The sequence below is a fragment of the Chanodichthys erythropterus genome, chromosome 13, assembly GCF_024489055.1.
Source record: "Chanodichthys erythropterus isolate Z2021 chromosome 13, ASM2448905v1, whole genome shotgun sequence".
Taxonomy (NCBI): domain Eukaryota; kingdom Metazoa; phylum Chordata; class Actinopteri; order Cypriniformes; family Xenocyprididae; genus Chanodichthys; species Chanodichthys erythropterus.
In genome coordinates this window covers 6,136,440-6,159,048 of record NC_090233.1, presented here as the reverse complement: position 1 = coordinate 6,159,048, position 22,609 = coordinate 6,136,440, and the positions used below count along the sequence as shown (strand labels likewise).

The following is a 22,609-nucleotide window of genomic DNA, read 5'->3' as shown; positions in this document are numbered from 1 at the left end:
CATGCGGCTAGTGCTTTACGGGGTCTTGGTTTAATAACAATCAGTGTACGACGGGGCACAGGAACACAGTATTCAAATGATAGTTGCAAGTTGCAGTAGTGATTCGCCCCCTTGGCGCATGCACGGGTCAACTCGAGCTTAAAATCAGCACTAAGAGCAAACATGGTTCAGCCCATCAGATCAGATAACTGATGTTCAATTTAGACAGCTGATGCCTCAATACATCTATTTTTTTTTTCTCTAAACCTATGATGCTTAATTACATTGTTAAGTGGATAGTAAAACACCATCTAAGTGTGTGACCCCAGGCTGATGTTAGAAAGTGAAGGGTTAGCAAGAGGGGCTCAGTGGGCCTATTGCAGGGTAGGAACGAAGAGCAAGATGGTATGTGGTGAACAGCTGAAGAAAAAAAAAAAAAAAAAAAAAAAAAAACACTGAGAGAAGCCAAGTTTCCCTAAAACACTTCTCACTGAGAGGGAACAGAACACATCGTTTCTCCATAAACAGTCCAGTGGACGATCTCGGATGTCAATAAATACAATGGAGGTCAGCTTGAGATGGGTCTTGCGTTCAGCAGGAAGGTACTTTAGGCCAAGGAAAGAACTGTAGGAAGAGAGTAAAAAGTATTAAGGCCCTGATTTTCTTGAAGCGAAATCGAAGAAAGAACTGGTTTGATGTCAACAGGAAGTGTATTTGGAGTTTGAAACGGCACACCAAAGCGAAATTTCCAAAAACGTTTGCATAAAGCCCAAAGTGTTCTTCACTGTTTACATCTACGCGAGGGTCAGCGGACAGTACGCGAGACGTGAATTTCATCATCAGAAGAGCACACGCGTACTGTACAAGCACCGCCGGATTTCATCTTTTTGCAGTAATTAGTTTATGACAACCGTGCCCTTGGGCTGTCAATTCACAAGTTACTCAAAGAAAAACTGCATAAATGGAACAGACCAGAACGCATGCAAGCTACAGCACCAATGGAGGCCTATGTAGATGACAGATTGTGCAAAAAGGTTAGAAAGTACCCTCATTTGTACAACTCTAGCATGAAAGAACGCCTGTGTACGTGTATGAATCAAATGAAGTATACTTTGCAAGGCTGTACATTCGACTGCGCACGTACACTAGCGTACGAAGTATACCCTGGGCTTAAGTCCGACATCAGTGTATCTGAGCGTTTGGACACGTAAACAATGAAGAGCTGCTTTATGTAATTCTGATTGAAAGTCATTACGTTTTTTTTTTCATGTTTAATACAGTAAAGGTGCTTGCTTTAAAGCAATCTATTGTATGAAGTGCTATATAAATAAACATGAATTGACTGGAGTGCCGAATTGCTGAGCTTGTGAAAAGATATCCACATCACTATGATCAGATGCTTTCTTAACTAGTGTTTTCTTACTGCTAACATCTGTTGTGCGTTTATTTTGTTACGGAGAGGAAAGCACGCAGCACATATTAACATATACATCTAAACGTCAATCTCAGCGAGGGCAGCATCAGGATGTTTGCAAACACTGAAGAATGTATTTGTGAAGAATGATAGTAGCTTTTTGGATTGCAATTTTGGTTGCACAACACTCAAGAGCAGCAGTTACAGAACTCACCACTGATGGCCTCTTGGGCGAAATATTTGACATCCATATCTTGATCTGATGCCAGTTTCTCCAGCACTGGTTTTACCTCTGTCTGCAGACAGCTGTAATCAAAACATCAGGGGGACATGATGCTGAAGTGAGTCACATTAAGGGAAATTATTTTTTTTTTTTTTCTGACCAAATGTGGATGATCACATACCTGCTATCCAGCACAGGTCCAATCTTCTGAAGAGACTTTGCCACATTGAAGCGTACATTGGCTACCTGGTCATTTGACATCTTCAAAACTACAGGGAGCATGTGTTTGGTGGTAATCTCCTGACCACACACCTCAGACAGAGCCTAAAACAGAGTTTCACACATCAGTGCTGCTACAGGGATTATGAGCTCTGTTCCCAATCCCTGCTGCCTATCTAGACAGTATTTAAGGGCATCATACACTAATTTCTGAAGTCAAGGATGGATCCAAAAGGTAAATTATAGATGTATTTTATTCAATTAAAAAAAAAAAAAAAAAGTTCCATGTTTTGTTTGAAGATCACCATAGCTGCATGTGAACAGTGCTCTAAAATCTGTTACTTATATAAGGTTGAAATTCAGGCCACATCCACACGAAGCCAGAGCTTTCCCTATCCAACCTATTTTTTTTCCTTGCCTCAAAAAATATCTGAGTACACACGAAACCACTGAAACTGACTCAAAGCGATGTAGTATACATGCCAGACCAGTATGCTGTGCTGTAATTCTGCCTCAGAGATACACTAAAAACAGTGTCCAAGACTTGGAGCATGCACATAAACGCTGTATACAAACTTAAGTAAAGCTAATAGGCTCAGTAGATTCTGCGGCACGAACACAAGCATGTAGTCTGCTATTGTTGTTGCCGTTACGCGATGTAGCGGTGTCTGACTAGGGTCAAGACATGGGGTCATGACATCATCGTTTCACAAAATATACGGTTTGGCTGTACACACAAGAATGCAAGGGTGTCATTTTTAGATTCAGGCTCACAAAACGCTGGATCTGTCTGGACGAAACACCAATACGATACAAAATTCTTATGTATACATTTAAACGTGTCTCCGTGTGGATGGGCTCTCAGTTAGTACGCTGCCTTTGAAGGCAGTTGCCTATGCAGATTAGAGATGCACCGATCCGCCTTTTTCGTTTCCGATACCTGGGATTCAGTATCGGCCAATACCGATCCGATATTCAAGTAATAAGAAAAGTGCTAAATTACCTAATAAACTATATGCCTCACAGGCTGTGACGGTCGGCATGACAACCGCGCCACTGTGGTCATGGAGTGTCACCGCCGGTAGTGTGGCGTGTATATAATATATAATCTCAAAGGTCGGGTTAACCGAGAATTTTCCGTCATTGATGGACATTTTAGCAGTGACGGAAAAAAATCTGCCATCTGTCCGTCATTTTGACAGATTACTGAGGCTGATGCTGCTTGTAACTGTAATTCTCACCCCTGTCCAGTAGGTGGTGAGAGCGCTCCAGTGTGGCAGCAGAGCGCGAGTTCTCCAGAACAAAATCAAAACGATGCGTTTGATTACATGCACCCAGTTTGTCCATTTTATTATATACTATAATACTTATGCTTACATAATTAAGTTTATAATCCATTTCATTTTGTTTTAAATAGTCAACAGCAAGAAAAATTAAACAAATTAAGTTTATGGTCAACAAATGGCTTTTCTGAGGTATATACGTGACATTGTTTACAACACTGATTGAACTGACGTAATACAGATTTCGGTAAGCTACTGCAACTTTCAACATTTTTTGATTTTCATTCATGTTTATTTTCTTCTGTAAAGTAGTAAAGAGGAAGAAATGATCGCGTTCACTCAAAATCCTCAAAAAGTGACTCATGGAGTCACAGCGCGCAGCAGAAGCGCTTCGCATTGAAAAGTTTAAAGCACAAAGTGAAGATATATTGATGCGTATTGTATTACCGGTATCATTATCTACAGATGAAGTATAATAATAGAAACACTGATTCATCTTGAAGTGAGTTTCATTGTGTTGACTGTCGTAACCGAACACGACACGCAGTCTGAATGCTGAATGGAGAATGATTGACAGCCGCAGCAGAGGGAGGCATTTACGTGAACTTTAAATATTCATCTGTACCTCAAATTAAACTATGGAATGGCTTCAGAACACTTGGAATATAGTGCACAGAAGCACCTTTATGGTGCTTTTTAATGTTTTTGTGCCTTTTGTGGAGCTTAACAATAACACACAATGGTACATGGAAAGTATCGGATTTGGATCGGTCCCGTCCTGCCGATACCCGATCCGATAAAAAAGGCAGTATCGGAGCCGATAACGATCTGAATATCAGATCGGTGCATCCCTAATGCAGATAAGAGAGTTCACTATGTTTCAGAACTTACTGGAGATGCTGTTCAGAGCTCCAAAACAGCATTGCAGCACTGATGATATAATTATACGATAACCATAAAATATTAATATTATGTTAACATCGTAACTAAATAAGCACGAGTATGTGTAGTATGTGGCGGTATTGCAGTCATAAACAGCAAAGACCACAGTGTGTACTGTTTTGGGACTCAAAACTCCCTCTCCACCTCCCTACACTTATGTTGAGTGTGATTCATTGGCCAAAAAAAAAAAAAAAAGATGAATCTGCTTTTTTGGTTTTTTTTGTTTTTTTTAAAACTACAGATTTCCCAATACTACCGTTATAGTAATTTTTTTTGGCCACGATAATAGTGTATTTAAAAGAGTGACAACCCTAACTAATGCCAAACGAAAGTTTCAGATATCAACCAAATATAATTTCATGGATGTTGCACCATTCTACAAAGAGAATTATTATAACAAGACAGATCGTAATCTATTTTAATACAAAACAATTTAATGTCAAAACATACGTCAAACTGCGCTTTTCCACCCAAGTGCATCAACACCATGCCTCTATGACTCAGCAGCTGGTTGTTAAAGCTGATAAGCTCTGACTCACATTAATGCAGAAGAGGGTAGTCATCCTGTGCAGGTAGTTGGGGTCATTGGCCATTCCCAGCACTTTGGGCACAATGGTGTTCTGTGCCCACTCGGCTCCAAACTTCTCCACCAGCTTCATCAGGTTACAGGTGGCTGCCTCTCTGATGGCATAAACTAAAGATTACAGAGACTAAAGAGTTAGTCTACTGACAGACTCCAACACATAACTGCGGTTTAAATTTTTCTGCTACAAGCAAAAGGAATTGCAAAAATAACTAGATTTTCTAAGTCTCAGTCCTACATTGTGTAGGACACATTATGTGCCAGAGTTGAACACTTTCTATAACTTCAAATAAAAATGTAACCTACCATGATCGACAAGCCAAGCCATGCACAGAGAATTGAGTTTCTCATCAAAGAACTCTACACCCTAGAAGCACAAGAAAGAGAAAAAAAAAGATGCCTCATATCAGTTAGCTCAACTTACAGGACCCCAAAGCGACTTGGCGGCAATAAGCTAACAAGATGATTAGTTAAAATGCTTTGAGAACAATAGAACAGTCTGATCCCTATTTCAGGATAAAGCATTCTAGGACATTGACAGCTGGGACTCACCAGCTGTCCAGCCAGAAGGGGCATATATTCGATGATTGCCAGCCGCACTCGCCATTTTGCATCCTCAGCTAGCTCAACAATAGCCGGAAGTAGAGACTGTGAAAGTTGGCGGATTCCAATCACCTCGTTCACGCAGTCCAAGTTGGAGATGATGTTGAGGCGAACCTCTGGACACTACAGAAAGGACACAACAAAATTTGTAACATTCCAGAAAACATGCTAAAAAACAAAACAAAAAAAAAACACCACCATTGGCAACTAATTGAAATAAAATTAGTTGACATTAATTACTAAAACTAAGTACAAAATATATTAAAGCTAAATTGAAATATTTCAAAGTTTTTCCTTCTTTTGTGCTAATTCGGGAAAGTAAAATGCGCATGGCCGCACTGGCATTCATAATTGTTCTTATCCACTGGCGCGGAGAAGAGTGAGCGTTTTCAGTTCATTCCTATAAAATAAAATTTCGCAGTCTGCTAGTGACTCTCGTCACGTGATAAATAAAATTTGAATCCTGCTGCTGATCTGTGCTGCGACTCATTTGGCTCATGCAGAATTGAGCAGATGGGTTCAGTTTTTCACTGTAATGTCTTCTCTAACTGAACTAAATTAACTTTTATTACTGTAAAAAAAATCTAAACGGCAGTGGGGGGTGGGCAAGTGATGTAACCGGTGTTGCGGCTGAACACCAGTAACACCAACTATCGCAGCAAGCCTACTCTGCATGCAGTCAGCAAAGATGTTAACCATTTCAGTGTCAATTTTTGATCACAATCACAGGTTGACAACTATGTGGTAGGATTGATTTTTTTTTTTTTTTTTTTTTTTTTTCACAGCACTAAACAGGACTAACACCGAAGAGGAAACTGCTTCCTGTTTTTAAAACATGGATCAATGCAAGCTGCTGTCCAGGAGGTGGCTTTGTTCTATTTATTTCATGCAGTCTGTGTGACTGACAGATGTTCAAAGACTACTCCCAAGCAACTTAGAGAAAAGCGATTGCAATACAGACAGCAGCAAGCAACAAAAAGACCCAGTAAAATAAAGAGATGAGACGTGAGATAGTGTGCTGCACTCATCCATTCATCTCTCACTTCAATGCTTTCTGCTTTCAACTAAAAGGCTAGCATTAGCAATGCCTCACCTCGACAGGATCAAAGTGAGCAGTTGCACAGAAGTATCATCTGTGACTGGAACATGACGCAAATTACCTCAGCCAGACCTCTCACACACACACACACACACACACACAGCAGGCTTACCTCATCTTTGAGCTGGGCCAGGAAAAGGGGAAGCAGGTGCTCAATGGTGTTGTCTTTGCCTAAGATGGTGGAGAGGCCCATAATGACTGACGCCAGCGCAGACTTCACATGCTGATTAGTGTCTGAAACAAGTTCCTGTTGACAGAGGAGCAAACAATCAATGGAAATAAATGGATCACAAAACAGTTCGGATCATATTATGGTTTGAGTCACAGATCATATTTTTTAGATTAGCAAATAAATAAAATAAACAAATAAAAATTGAGGGTTCTAGACAAATGTAACTTTGCTTAACATTTAACTTATAATCAATTTAAGTACTATGATACCACAGCAAAAACTCCTAACTAATAAAGTTCAAACCTCCTTAAAAGACAAGTGAACAGACAGTAAAAATAAGAATACAAATTAAAAGATAAATACTATAGAACACTTACAAATAAAGTTAGGCCAAACAGTAGTATTCATGTACAGAAATGTAATATAAATACAATTGTAATTACACTGCATGCATAGTGTTCACTGTATAAATTAAATATAGATGAACCATTGTTAAAGTTGTTTTGTTGTTTGACAATTAATGACAGTTATTTTTAAGCTGCTGTCACTAAATGCATGGAATCAATGTACAAATGCACAACCGAATGCATGGAACATGCATATACAAGAACCTATGCCTATACAAGAATCCTTGTCGAGACGGGGATTTTGAGATCATTTTGTGTGTGTGTGTGTGTGTGTGTGTGTCCATTCAAGCTCAAGGAGTCGCGAAACAGAGCTCAATTGTGTGTTCGCGCGCCATCTGAAAGACACCTCTGTGAGCATGCATGCTTTGAGTGTGTGCGCACAGAAAACAATGTGGGATTGAGAAATTAGCCTCTTATTGCATTTGAATTGTTTAAAATGCTTGAGTGTTTTAAATTGTCAAGACTTGAAAACACATACAAATAATAAACTTTCACTATTAAAATGGCTAAATGCAGTTAATCCCTGAATCACATGTGTTCCCCTAGTAATACCTGAAGGCTACAAAGTGTGAAATCTCACTGCACCACATTTCCCTCAAAATCAACTATTACATACATAAGTTACATGATTAAAAGTGACAGTAAAGACATTTATAATCTTACAAGAAAGATATATTTAAAAAAACAAAATGCTGTTCTTTTGCATTTTCTATTCAAAGTATCCTGAAAAATTTGTTTCATGGTTTTCACAAAAAATTAAGCAGCACAACTGTTTACAACACTTATAATGATAAGAAATGTTTCTTGAGCACCAAATCAGCATATTACAATGATTTCTGGAGGATCGTGTGACACTGAAGACTGGAGTAATGATGCTGGAAATTTTAATAAGGAATAAATTATATTTTAATATATTAAGAAAGAAAGCAATTATTGTAATTTGTCAATTGTAATGTTTCAATATTACGGTTTTCACTCAGGAGACTTTTACATTGCAGAGGGAAGAACATGTGTAATGCAATGTAATAAAAAAATTTAATAAAATAATGACTGCACTTGGAACATGTTGAATGTTTCTATTGCAATGAAAGATATGAAAGCTCTCTCTATGAGAAAGATTCTAATGTACATCAGCTACACTAAAGGTTTGGAATAAAATCTGCTGTGCTATCATGAATCTGGGGAATTTTTGGATCTATGCTGTGGGCCAATGCAGGTATTTTGGTGGGCATATACAAAACAAATGACACATTCTCAAAAATACATATATTAGCTACTAGAACACCTGTCCAACAGCGGTTTGAATCTACACAAAGACATTTTCACCAGAACAAGATTCTTCTTACAACCCAGGAGAAAACACTGATACACATTAAGTGAGCCAGTGCAGAAAAGTGTTCTAGTGTTGCTACAGCCAGTAGGTCAGAGTACAGACACAATGACACACTGTTAATCTGATCTTGTTTAAGTCTTAGACACTTGGAGAACAGATGCTGACTCAAGAGTTATCTGCCAGTAACTGATCCAGGATTGGAACTACACACCAATTAAATGTGATGAGCACTGGAACAACAAGGAACAAGCGATCAGCCTGAAAAGTGACAGATTGTAGAGGGTTGGTCGACAACATCTCTGCAATGTGAGTAAATCACCAGCATGTGAACATTTCACACAAGGTGACTGAAACAGGTCTTTAATTAGCCAATGGCTAGTAAAATGTACGATTTCACTTGCCTCTGATTGAGTTAGAGGCAAAAAATAAATTTAGAGCAGATATTTCATTGCCTTCTGAGCTTTACGCACTGTTGTTTGGCTCATAGCGCCCTCTGTAGCCTTAACTTACATACGCACTAAACATAAGAGTAAAAGAGGCTTAAGTTCAAGCCACGTAAAGAGAATTGATGCGCTAGATCTAAATGCAGGGCTCGACAATAAGGATTGCCCAATGGCCAAGAGTTGATGGAATGGTCACTGTCCCGATCAGGCCAGTGCTGCATCGTCATGAAAGTTTATCATTTGCACGTGTTTTTTAGCCTTGCCAATTTAAACATTCGAGCGCAAGAAGACACGAAAGAGAATTGAATTCGGTACATTTGAAGTGCACGCCCAGAAAGTGGCTTCTGACAGCATGTGAATACAGAATTAAGTTATCTTTCACGTCGTCTTGCGCTTGAACGGACAAATTCACACATAATTACGTCGACATTCCCGTCTTGGTGAGTATCCAAGTAAACATTCATTTATGTATTAAGTGAACGTAAACAGTTGAGAAAGACAAAAGTATCAGTATGGATCCATGCATTATGTCTTAAAGTGACAGCAGTCTAATAATCCTGCTGCTATCTGTGTAATCAAACAACAAAAGACTCATTGTAAAAAAAAAAAATTAAAAAACCTCACTCACTGCTCTAGACTGAACAACTTTTGAAACTTTTTAGGACTCATCTATATTTAATCTATACAGTGAAGAACATGCAGTGTTATTTTACATTTGATTACTTTTAGTTTCTGTACCTAATCTGTATCTAACTACTTGTTTCTATAGCCGTGTTTCCACTGAAATTACCTGGAACAATTTGTCCCAGGAACTTTTTCACCCCAAACCTGTTGCATTTCCTACGTGGTCTGGGGTACAAGTGAAGATCAGGCAAATTAATCTGGTGACGTAGGACTGACACACTTTATAGTTCTCGCTGGATTTCGTCCTCCGCATATGAAAAAATGGTGACTGAAATAAAATGCTGCGTGAACTCAACCAAGTCTGGTGAGTAAAATAAAAAAAATAGCCAAAGGCGACTCCAGCTTTAGTGTGTCCGTAATGAGCTGACTGAGCATTTTACCTTAACACAGGGGAGAATGTGTGTCATGATGATAGTCTCTCTGCTGTCCTCTGGCAAATTTTCACAAAACTCTGAGGATAAGATAAACAAACAATTAGGTTTTTCACAAAAAACTAATTTCAGTAGCAAATCCCAGTAAAATTTCAAAATTGTCAGAAAGTCACCTTTTTTCTAAAACATGCTGTGATTCATATAATGCAATTAACATTAAGCAAAACAAAATATGAGCAAACTGCACAAATTTGGATTTCCTGAATAATGAGAGAGGCCATGAGGCCAAGGTTTTTTTTTTTAAGTTATTTCCCACACACCACTTTCCCATTAAATTTGTTAAATACGCTTGGCAGTATAATCAACTTTTATAATGAATGCCACTATAATTTAAGCTTATTTCATACTTCCATTTTTCATCACTGTTCTGTTCTGAATATTAAAGGATTTGATGGGGGTGAGGTGAACTAAAATTCGTTTATAGTGTTTATAATGTTTATAAATATTTTGTTTTATTTACTGGTATTTTACATTTCTGAATGTACTTATAAAATGTGGCGTGCACCACTGTCTGACATATAGACCAAAGCTTATTACTTACTATTACTTATTTAAATCTATTACCCACATTAATAGCAGAGGTACTCAACTTCATGGTGACATTACATGGCTGCTCTGATGCCATCTCTCACCTTTGACTTTGTTTGCAGCAGCGGCACGAACCTCAGCCTCACAATCTTTCAGAAGGTTCTGGAAGGCTGGCACTAGGTCATTCTTTGTGATTTCTGGACCCACAGCCTTCTGCAGCTGTAAATTCACAGAGACAAGCATGTCATTTCATATTTCCATTTCACAGTAGCACCTCAGCATTTTCTGCAGACTGAAGGACAAAGGCACTTCCGATGCACGCTAGGATACAATGAAGTCTATTCTAGCTCTGAGTGTGAGATGAGGTACATAACTCATTTCTAAAGCAGGTCAAAAATGCCTGTGTTCATCGCTTTTTACACCCAGGCTTTTTCTAGGGATTTATATGACAGCATTCAACATTTCTTTTCCTGTAAAATCATTTCCTGTCAAACATTGAGTAGCTCAGGATAATACAAAGTCATCCAATGACATAATAAAATAACATGGAACTGCATTTAGGTCAAGTTGCACAACAATACACAACAATGTGTATCAGAGCAGGATTATAGAGACCAGTGAACTGTTATGAGGTGTCATCCTGAAACTGTGGAACCAGCTGTTGAACCTTAGCAGATACATACTAGGGAAGAGGCTTCCAGGAAGCTTATATAACATTAGCGATATAAAACAAAGTTACAAAGGAACACAAATACAGATCATATAACCGTGATTGCTGAATCACTATTCAACAGTAGAGTTCTGCAACTCCTGAACCAAAATTCATTTATGAACCTTACAAGATTTAGTGATTTGAATCAGTTTGACGAGTACTTAATTGGATCAACTGTCAGAGTGGTTACTCAGTTTCTATCAGACTCACTTAAGCCAAGCTCACAATAAAAGATTGAAGCTTGTCGCTTTTGATATATCAGTCAGCATCAAGAATTTGCTGATTGCAGTGTGCCCGGTATACTAGAAAGGCACGCACAGATTAGTCACTTCAACAGATTACAGATTTGTTTGAAACTGCTCCCACTGAGTAAGAGACCAGCACTGAACAGTCAAATTAAAACTGCATTCTGTAGCATTAAATTGATTACACCTGACAGTGAAGACAGTTACAAAAGATTGCTATTTTAAATAAATGCAGCTCTTTTGAATTTTCCATTCAAAGAATCTTGAAGAAAAAAAAAGATCAGTTTCCACAAAAATATTGAGCAGTATTTAATTCTTGAGCACCAAATCAGCATATTAGAAGGATCATGTGTCACTGAAGACTGTAGTAATGATGCTGAATTCAGCTTTGCATCACAAGAATAAATTACGTTTTAAAATATATTAAAATAGAAAACATATTAAATTGCAATAACAGTTCACAATAATAGCCTTGGTGAGTGTAAGAAACTTCTTTCAAAAACATCTTACTGAGCCCAAACACTTGAGGAGAATTATGGACCATTTGGGAAGGGAGCTTACCCACTGCATGCAAACAGCATTTTGTGGTAAATACTTGGATTTTCCAATAAAATTTAATTGCACATAATTAACAACATGGTTAACACACATAATTATGCTTACATCAGAGAATTTGTCTGCAACCATGTAGCGAACCCTCCAGGATTTGTCCTCTGCTGCCTGCCGCAGGGTGGGCATTACCAAAGCTTCCAGATCCTCTTGAGGCAGCAGAGTGGCAATGCTGACGCCAGCTTCCACAGCCAGGAGACGAACAGAGTCCTACAGTGATGTAAATGTTTGCATTCAGATGTCAGGAGAAAACACTTTGATATTTACCATACGATTCTGCTTCAGCACTGAGTTACATAAACGCAATGAAAACCTTTCAAGACTGCTCTGGTCTTGTCATGCAACGTGTGTTCAGAGCCTTTAGCTGTGGTTTGAGTAATGACGGAATAAGAGTGTGTACATTTCAGTGAGTATTACTGAAACCAGACCTGTTCATCAGATGCCAATGCAGTGAAGAGGGAAATGATGTCACTCTTAACATACTCCAGCTCCAAAACTTTGGCAAATTCACCCAGCTTGGAGGCGGCTGCACGGCGCACCATGGGAGTATCATCAGAACACAGGGTGCGGAAGTGCCTGAGGAGAGACGGTACATGCGTTAACATGTTTCCAATTAAACAGAAAATGAAGATGATGAGGTAGTAATTTTCCTTTCCACTTGGATTATTTTAACATTAACACTACTATAACTATAATTGCACCGAGTCTAAATGGCTATTCATGCCAAGAGTGAATCATCACCACAATAAACCATACATTCCTATGGCCACAGTCAGAACAGGGACAAATATATGCCTGTTGACCGTAGGGCTGGGCGATATATCGAATGCTTTTGTCACGCGCATTTCGTCAGTAAAGCCGGTTCCCTGATTACAGCTAAATCGCCATCACCTGCTTTCAAATGAAGCGGCATTTAATAGACAGAGCCGTAGTTTACTGATAAGCCACGCAATATCGCGTTCAATATCGACGCCGATTCATATCGATATTGAACGCGATATTGCGTGGCTTATCAGTGAACTACGGCTCTGTCTATTAAATGCTGCTCCATTTGAAAGCAGGTGATGGCAATTTAGCGGCAATCAGGGAACCGGCTTTACTGACGAAATGTGCGTGACAAAAGCATTCCATATATCGCCCAGCCCTAGTTGACAGAATGTGTTATACATTCAAATAGAAACGGCAAGTAGGTAACGACTTTTGTTGCAGTTTGACTGTATGCTTCCCCATAAACAGCGTTTTTCATTCCTATTGAAGTTGAAAACGCTCGCTCTTCTCCTATTGCTCCGCGCCAGTTTTTTGAGGGGTTCTAGCAGACCAATCACAGCGCTAGTTACAAAACACAGGGGATGGCTTGAGGGAGAGTATATCATGGGATAATTTTTCATTTTTGGGTGAACTATCCCCTTTAATCTATCAAATAGATTTGGAAGAATTGGAATATAGTGCACGAAAACTTTCATGGTCTTTTATAATGTGTTTTGCCTTAAAGAAGCTTAAAGGCTAATTTATACTTCTGCGTCGAGTGTACGCCATAGCTATGCCGTAGGTTGTTTGTACCCCGCATAGCCTACGACGTAGCCTGACATACACCTCTTCAAAAATGTAACAACGCGCCAATTCTACGCAGACCACTAGCGCTGTGATTGGTCTGCTAGAACCCCTCAAAAAACTGGCGTGGAGCAATAGGAGAAGAGTGAGCGTTTTCAACTTCAATAGGAATGAAAAACGCTGTTTATGGGGAAGCATACAGTCAAACTGCAACAAAAGTCGTTACCTACTTGCCGTTTCTATTTGTAAGCTTCTGACAACACGACAAGCTGCTGCTTCTTCGGCTTTTGCCTCGATACTCAACATTACTGTGGACACTGCCTACTAGTGGTCTGCATGCATGTCGACACAGACAACGACGCAGAAGTATAAATGAAAACGGACACATAGCCTACGGTGCAGAGGCTCCGGCATAGGTTCGATGCAGAAGTATAAATCAGCCTTAACAGTAACAACCATAAGTACACACAGTATCAGATTTGGATCTATCCAGTCTGATCAGCAAAAACTGCAGCACTGGAGGAGATACCGATACTGAACATTGGATCGGTGCATCCCTAGTCTGGTTCATATCTTACTCAAATCAAAAGAAACGTTTTTCACTTTGTTTTAGGATAATTTTCATTGTCAGATTATTTTCATGACAATTAAGCACATTTTCACTCTAAATACTATCTGGTGGCAGAAAATCACAGTTCTGCAGTAGCAGTCAAAGGAAGCCACACAATAAAAGATTAAAAAAATAAATTAATCTTAAGTTTATATCTCACAATTCTGACTTTTTCCCTGCCAATCCAAGTTTAGTTTATTACAAATTGTGAGATACTCATTATTCTGTCTTTTTTCTTCAGTTTCTATCCCACAATTCTGATTTTTTTTTCTCCTCAGAATTAAGATGTAAACTCAAAATTGCGAGATATAAAGTCCGAACTGGGAGATGATGCATGAAAAAAGTCATCCAAAGGCATAACAAAACATTTTTCTCTTATTCTGTGGATTTTGCCCAATTTCCTCCACTTGTTATGTCTTATCTCTTGCACTGCTATTTTTAATTTATGCTGATTTAAATAAAATAATTGCATTACATTCATCTTTTTACTATAATACAGCAAAAAAAAAAAAAAAAAAAAAAAACTATTTATGTATTCAGCAAAAGCTGATTAAACTTTACAAGGGCACATGAATGCAAATAAAATAATTATGCACATGGAAAAAAATCACTGATAAATACTGTAATATTCCTATCAAAAATTATTTAGATTTTTTATGGTGTTTTTAAAGTAATGCTGAGAAAACTCCACAAGATTTTTAAAGTCGTTGAGTTGCTGTTCTTCTCTCACTAAACAACCATCTAGCGGTTGTTGTGTGCACATTAAACAACAGATCAGCGACATCTATGTCCGGTCTACAAACTACACTACACAACCAAACACAAGAGAAAAGTGATATAGGAAATAGGGCTGGGCGATATGGGCAAAAAGTCATATCTTTATATTTTCCTATTTGCATTTAAAAAATGCAAAATGCCTACAAACAATGTTCATATTGAAGGCTATTAAAACAAATATAGTGAATGCAATCATGTAGTCTGTTATATATGTGCAAAAAGGCGAAATTACATTACATTCTAACAAAACATTACAATCTACAAGTAAAAATTATGCTTTTTAAAGCAGATGCTTTTTAAATTCACTAAATTAAAATGAAAATAAAAACAAAAGCACAGACTAATTAGCTATATTAACCTATATTTTGATTACACTATTGCAATAGTGACTTTACAGTTACTGCTATAATAAAAATACACTTACTTGTAGGTTTAAAATTCTGCATTTGACACATATGTTTTCAACAACAAACATTTTAGCACAGTGTATTTTAGTCAGAGTTATGGCGATCCTACATGTGCTCCGTCTGTTTGGCCCACATGGGCGCGGCGGCGCTCCTTCATGGAAGTCTATGATGAAGTTTAGAGGAGATTCGCTAGCAGAAGTATTGCCTCATTCTGTATCGTATATAATAAAAATATTTTGATATCATACAAACTCGATATACCGCCCAGCCCTACCAAGAAATAACATAAGATCATGAGTGAAACTGGAGAATTTCTTTGTGTAGCCTGCAAGTAGCTTGTGTTACAAGAGATTTGCAGCAAAAGAGAAAAAAAAACAAGAATATGAAGAAGAGAATGGTTGCTGATGTTCTGTTGCAGGTCTATGACTCCTCTTGAACTTTCCCTCACCCTGTATCTTGCTCTCTCACTGGCTGCAACTCATTGCCAGTATCATTTCCTGTCAAAACACATTTCACACTACATGTCTCACATGAGTAGCAGACAGGTCCAGGTCCGGGCATCAGCACTTCTCTCAGATTGTGTCTTTGATAACATACACAACGCGACCATCATGTCAACAAACACTATACTGTATACGATTTTGGGCATTTGTCAGCAATTTCTACAAAACTGCCATCAAATGGGTTGTTTTTCATCAAGTTTTTTTTTTTTTTTCCTTTCAATATGCTCTTGGTGTAAGCAGTCCTGAATTTAATACATCAATATTTCCAAACTGAAAAAAGTAAAACACTCTTCACAATTATGCTGAACTTACTGGCGAATCTCAGCTTTAACTGTACTGGAAACTCGTGGGTAGCAGACACTGAAGAGACCACAGGCAGAAGTACGTGACGTAAACCAGTCACCGCTGGCCAAACGCTTCACCAGAGGCTCAAAGTGCACTTCCAGGTCCACTGGAGAGTGCTCATGGGAGATCTTCCGCAGAGACTCCACTGCCTTGTCTCGCACCACTGTCTCTTCAACTGTAGCCAGACTCTCCAAAGGGGGCTGAAAAACCCAAGACACAAGTAAGAAAAGTCACAAGAAAACAAATTCAAATTCAGTCTTTCTTAGTTCAATTATTTTATTGAGTCAATTTCTGAAACCAAAAAGCTTACAAGGAGACAGTGCACATATTCAGGACCTCCAACCAGCATGGTGAAGTTCCCCAGTTGCTCAGCAAGAGCAAGCAGAACTTCATCTTCATCATAGATGGTATCTGATCAATCACAAAATATGAGAAATTGAACAAGAAGCATTCATGAGTGAAATGGTTTACTACATCTAAAATAAATGTGTTATTGTGATTTTGGCGATGAAATAAACCAGCAGTCTTCAAAAAACCTTACCTGTGAGGAAAGGTAGAAGTTCAGTGCGTGTCCTTTCCACCCCCAGAGCTAAGGCGATGGTGGACAGTTTCTTAATACTGTTCAATCGTAACTATAAGTAGAAAAGACGAGAAATCGTCTAAATATATTTGATGGTGAAACAGCTGACTTGCTGAGGGACCAAACAAACTATTGGTCTCTGTTTCTCTAAAAGATAACTTGATAGATGACACTTATAATAATCACATCGTTCACAATTCATTGAGACCAAAAATACTAAACCATTAATTTTCTTACTTGATTCCTATCCTGCATCTTTATAATAGGAGGAAAATTAGCTCATCTATTGGAGATCTTAACTAAAAATCACTTCGATATATCTTAACACGATACACAAAATGCGCAATACATATTCCACATTTCATAAACTAAAAGTTGTCTAATAAATTTTACATGTTATCTTGTAGAGCCTTAACTACTGAATCATCATCTCTTGAAATGACAAACTGTCAATGTGTTCAAATGCAAACTAATTCAACAGTCGTGTCAGGCTTATTCTTTACAAATTTTAACGTGCTTTAAAATGGCTTTAAGTTAAAATAATGGGATTCTCTATTTAAGTAAGCTAGTCAATGACATGTTTACAGGTAAATCACAGAACAGCTAAAGTTATTAGCAATCATACAAACTGTTCTGCGTCACACTTTATTTACAAATGAAAGAGGGTCATTGTTCACAGATGAAATAATATATTCGGATTTGCTAAATTACACAGTGGTGGCTTTAGCTGCCAGTCAATTTAATATATAATATTGCAGTCTCTTAATTCCTAAATTATGTTCTTGTCGCTACCGGGTGCTAACCAGTAGGCTAAGCTAGGACAGGCCCATGTTACCGGTAGTTTAGCTATTCGTTTCAAGTCAAACGTACGCGTTTGAGTCTATTTCTATTAGAAATTTGTGTAAAACTACGTATCTTGTTTACCTGAACATCTTCATTTCTTAATTCGTCAATTAGCACAGCAATAGGGTAAAGAGAGTCGTCGCTGTCTGCTCCCGCCATCTTGGATGCTAAAGGCTGCTTAGCTAGTTCCTACTACGGGGTTTCTCACTGCTGCCTGGAGACAGTGCACGAGCCCAACCCAGCACACTAAAAACAGCGCACGAGCTCGAGATGCGCGCACCCCAGTGTTGCATAAATCAACTGTGTTTTAAAACCTGATCCAAGAGATCATTGTGTGCAATGGTTGGAAACAACAAATTTGAGATTATTTATAACATTTAATCTATTTTTTAAAAAATGTTGCATATTTATTCCCCCAATACATTTTGAGACAAAACCTACTATAAAACTGAAAAGCAAGTTGAAAATGAAGTGTTTTTCAGTTATTCTTGACGTTTAAGGCTATTCTATTTGGAGGGAATAATAAAACCCTAGCTTCAAGGACTGAAAAAAAGATCCACTGTGTTCAAAAAGGCAGGAGAAGCAGAATAGGCCATTATGAAAAATAAGAATAAATATAGCCTATATAAATTGTTGCCATAACAGTGAAGAAATAGATTGGCTATGAAATATGTGGTCCCATTTTTAATGTTCTGATCACCATGGAGATTTGTTTTGTGGAAAATGTTTTTAAGATATAGCCTACTCCATTTGTTTAATAAAAACTGAATAATAGAGTTCTTAGATAAAATGTTATGGAATATTCTGGAAGTGATTAAGAATGATTGATGCACCATCAGCTGAAATGGTTATTTTGAATAAACAGGCTATGTATTTAAATGTTACTTAAAATATATAAAGGGGACAAATTCACTTTCACTAATTACTGCACCTTTGTATAAGCATGCAGTAATAGTACTACAGTGTACTCAGTATTCTGCATGCATTGAATACAGATGAGACTTTACATTTGCTAAAGCATTCAGGCTGCGTCTGAAATCGTGATCTCTCTTGAGGCTACCTATTTTGAATAAGTCATTACTTTGTGACTGCTAAAAAATTCTATAAAGTATGAATGTAATCTGGACATACTACATTCACCATGCTGTCATGCGTTAGTTGTCACTTCACTGCCATTCACAAATCCTTTTATTTCAGCTAGTTGCCAATGCAACATTTCTCATTTTTGTTTAGTATAAGTTGAAGTACTTAAAGGAATAGTTGCTGAACGAAGTTGGACATAGTGGTGTATTAAAGGTAAAAAATGATATAAATACTGTTCGGTTTCTCGCACAAACCGATTGTTTCGTGTCTTAGGACATCAATGTGCCGTCACGAGCCGCAGGGTTTAATTTGGATTTGTCGATGGAAGTTTTTTCGACTCTTATTGTTCAAGTTCCCAATCACTGCTATTATTTGACTGACAGACGGCAGCGGTTGCAGTTAAAAATCATAATTTGCGTTCGACTGAAGAAAAAAAGTCCTCTACATCTTGGATGCACTGGGGGTAAGCAGATAAACATCAAATTTTCATTTTTGGGTGAACTATCCCTTTAATTACCTAAATTATTGTGAGATGATGCCAGGCAGGGGCATGTTTAGGTTATTAGGGGCCCTAAGCAAATCTCTGGGATCGAGGGGTCTGTAGTGTACTTCTTTGTAGTGAGTATCTGTGATTTTTCCCTCCCTGCCTCATATTCACCCATCCCAGAGCAACACCCCATAAGCAACGCCACACTCACTAATGCATATAGTATGCAACTGATCTAGGCTACATGTTATTGAGAGCATTTTGAAAGACTGCGTATGTGTGTGTTATCAATGTGTCAATTTATTATAAGCAACACAAGACTTTAACAGCCAGTGACATTTACAGCTGAAGAGACTCTGGACTGATTTTCTACTGTTTAGTGTCAATCACCATCTAACTCAGCCAGTTAAAGGTGCAATATGTAATATTTTTGCAGTAAAATATCCAAAAACTACTAGGCCAGTGTTATATATTTTGTTCACTTGAGTACTTACAATATCCCAAATGTTTCAACTAACCAACGTGTTGAGCTATATAACAACAATTTGTTTTCTGTCTATAAATATATCAAAACAGTTGTTACCAAAAACGTGTGATTTATTAAAGCGTCTTTGGTGTTTCGATGGTTTCTACAAAATAAAACCGAAAAACCGAGGGTTAACGCGGGTATGACGCAATTGACAGGCGACTCCTCACACGTCCCGGAGCCTTGGTTAAAACTGCAATTTTCTCACGATTTACATACAGTACAGTCCAAAAGTTTGGAACCACTAAGATTTTTAATGTTTTTAAAAAAAGTTTCGTTTGCTCACCAAAGCTACATTTATTTAATTAAAAATACAGTAAAAACCGTAATATTGTGAAATATTATTACAATTTAAAATAACTGTGTACTATTTAAATATATTTGACAAAGTAATTTATTCCTGTGATGCAAAGCTGAATTTTCAGCATTGTTGCTCCAGTCTTCTGTGTCACATGATCCTTCAGAAATCATTCTAATATGCTGATTTGCTGCTCAATAAACATTTATGATTATTTTTAATGTTAAAAACAGTTGTGTACTTTTTTTTTCAGGATTCCTTGATGAATAGAAAGTTCAAAAGAACAGCATTTATCTGAAATACAAAGCTTATGTAGCATTATACACTACCGTTCAAAAGTTTGGGGTCAGTAAGAATTTTTATTTTTATTTTTTTGAAAAGAAATTAAAGAAATGAATACTTTTATTCAGCAAGGATGCATTAAATCAATGAAAAGTGGCAGTAAAGACATTTATAATGTTACAAAAGATAAGATTTCAGATAAACACTGTTCTTTGAACTTTCTATTCATCAAATAATCCTGAAAAAAATATTGTACACAAATATTTTGTACAATTGTACACATTAAATGTTTCTTGAGCAGCAGATCAGCATATTAGAATGATTTCTGAAGGATCATGTGACACTGAAGACTGGAGTAATGATGCTGAAAATTCAGCTTTGCCATCACAGGCATAAATTACTTTGTGAAATATATTCAAATAGAAAATGTGTAATAATATTTCACAATATTACTGTTTTTACTGTATTTTTAATTAAATAAATGTAGCCTTGGTGAGCAGACGAAACTTCTTTTAAAAACATTAAAAATCTTAGTGGTTCCAAACTTTTGGACTGTACTGTATGTAAATCGTAAGAAAATTGCAGTTTTAACCAAGGCTCCGGGACGTGTGAGGAGTCGCCTATCAATTGCGTCATACCAGCGTTAACCCTTGGTTTCCGGTTTTATTTTGTAGAAACCATCGAAACACCAAAGACGCTTTAATAAATCACACGTTTTCGGGAACAACTGTTTTGATATATTTATAGACAGAAAATGAATTGTTGTTATATAGCTCAACACGTTTAGTCTTACTGTTTAAATCTAATTTTCTTGATTTTTTGCGAGTACCATGCTTTACCATGCCTCAGAGAAAAACACTATTTTGTGAAGTAGCTAACATAGCATAAACAGATGCAGCTTTAATTTTAGTAACAGTAATACATAATTTTCTCTATCATACAATACGTTTTAAAATTAATGGCATGCCATTTGTCAACACAAGCCATCCAATATTTAATATGATATTCTAAAATCGATCCATCTTACCACAGTGTGTCTCAAACAAGTCTCACAGCAGCTGCTGAGCGAGCACACAGAGTAACGTTATAACATCATTTTCAACACTCTCAAATGTATCTAATAATAAACAGAGCTGTGTTACCTCATACTCATGACCGGAAAAAGCAGAAGTGGCGCCGGTGACTGTGGCATAAAAGTTCTGCTGCTTGTGAGGCGTGTGTTGCGCAATCGCTCCACCGGCCTCGTTCAGCTCCGGCAACACTCAGTCCTGCTCTGCTTCATACTACAGTAACGTTAATAATTGCATCCATGAACATGATTTCTTCCCAACTCCAATCCCTATTCTTTTGCACCGGCTGTGAGGTGAAGACCACATGTCCCAAGATTCCGCTCTCAAACTTGGCGTCATCAAGCTACGCCTTTGTTTTGAATAGGCCTCTAGCGACCTCTAGCGGAAAAAATTATTACATACTGTATCTTTAAGATCTACATTTAGCCTTAGATGTTATATGAACGTGGTCCCTGGATCATAGGTTTTATCAGCTGGCAGTTTTCATTGTACATTTAAGAGTGCAAGTTGCAACTATTATTAACAATGGAAAAATGAAGCTTCTCAGCATGTCACAATATCACCCTGTTTTGCACCAATTCCTGCCAGTCTGCCATCATAGTTATGAATTTCACAAGTTTGCAATTCGAGTCAATATCGGTTATTTTGGGTATATCAGGTAGGCTACAGTACATGGCAAATGTTCTCAAGAAAAAAAAATATCTCAACTAATCCTGTATAATACACATGGGAATCAGTATTCTTTTTAATAAAAAATAAACTTATAATAGGCTTACTAACTTTAAAATTATTTCTACTCCAATACGTTTTTTTAAATATAAACATTTAAATAGTGGCTGTCAACTTGATGGATTTATTCAAACATGCATTATATAGGTGCATACATCTATTGCCAGGATGGAGATTGAGAAGCAAATGGTCAGGACAATACACTTACCTGCTTTCATCATATCTGAGGCTGTGCAGATGGTGGATCACTGACCTAAATGTGGATTTAATGTATGATGAGTGGAACAGACTTGCTTTTGAATGCCAGTGTGATCCAATTTTGTGCCCTGACTAATATTTTTAAAATAAGCCATATACATGGACGTCATTTAAATAGCTAACAATTCTATCCAAAAATATAAAATGAATTAAATGAAAATATATGAATTTAATATCTGACTACTTAATATTATAAATCTATATAAAATGTAAATATTAAAGGGACTATATGTATAACCCAGAAACTCTTATTATAAGCGACACCGTTGGCCGTTAAGTGATCTTACCCTCATGCCGTTCCACACCCGTAAGACCTTCGTTAATCTTCAGAACACAAATTAAGATATTTTA

General features: G+C 37.5%; 1 protein-coding gene across 1 annotated transcript; it reads right to left on the bottom strand.

Moving 5' to 3' along the window:
* Positions 1-389: 389 nt before the first annotated feature.
* ppp2r1ba (protein phosphatase 2, regulatory subunit A, beta a) lies at positions 390-17,751 on the bottom strand. Its single transcript, XM_067406964.1, has 15 exons — positions 17,607-17,751; positions 16,644-16,734; positions 16,413-16,513; positions 16,070-16,302; positions 12,338-12,485; positions 11,964-12,119; positions 10,448-10,562; positions 9,765-9,835; positions 6,458-6,592; positions 5,196-5,369; positions 4,950-5,010; positions 4,600-4,754; positions 1,798-1,940; positions 1,608-1,699; positions 390-603 (listed from the first exon to the last, which is right to left on the bottom strand). Exons 1-15 carry the CDS (start codon positions 17,682-17,684, stop codon positions 587-589), a joined length of 1,770 nt encoding a protein of 589 aa, XP_067263065.1. The 5' UTR covers positions 17,685-17,751; the 3' UTR covers positions 390-586.
* Between the last annotated feature and the right edge of the window lie 4,858 nt (positions 17,752-22,609).

Coding starts and splice junctions, on each gene's coding strand:
- ppp2r1ba (XM_067406964.1), bottom strand. CDS start 17,684: ATGGCGGGAGCAGACAGCGACGACTCTCTTTACCCTATTGCTGTGCTA. Junction 16,303..16,412: donor AATATGTGCACTGTCTCCTT/GTAAGCTTTTTG, acceptor TGGGTTTTTCAG/CCCCCTTTGGAGAGTCTGGC. Junction 9,836..10,447: donor TGCTGCAAACAAAGTCAAAG/GTGAGAGATGGC, acceptor TCTTATCCTCAG/AGTTTTGTGAAAATTTGCCA.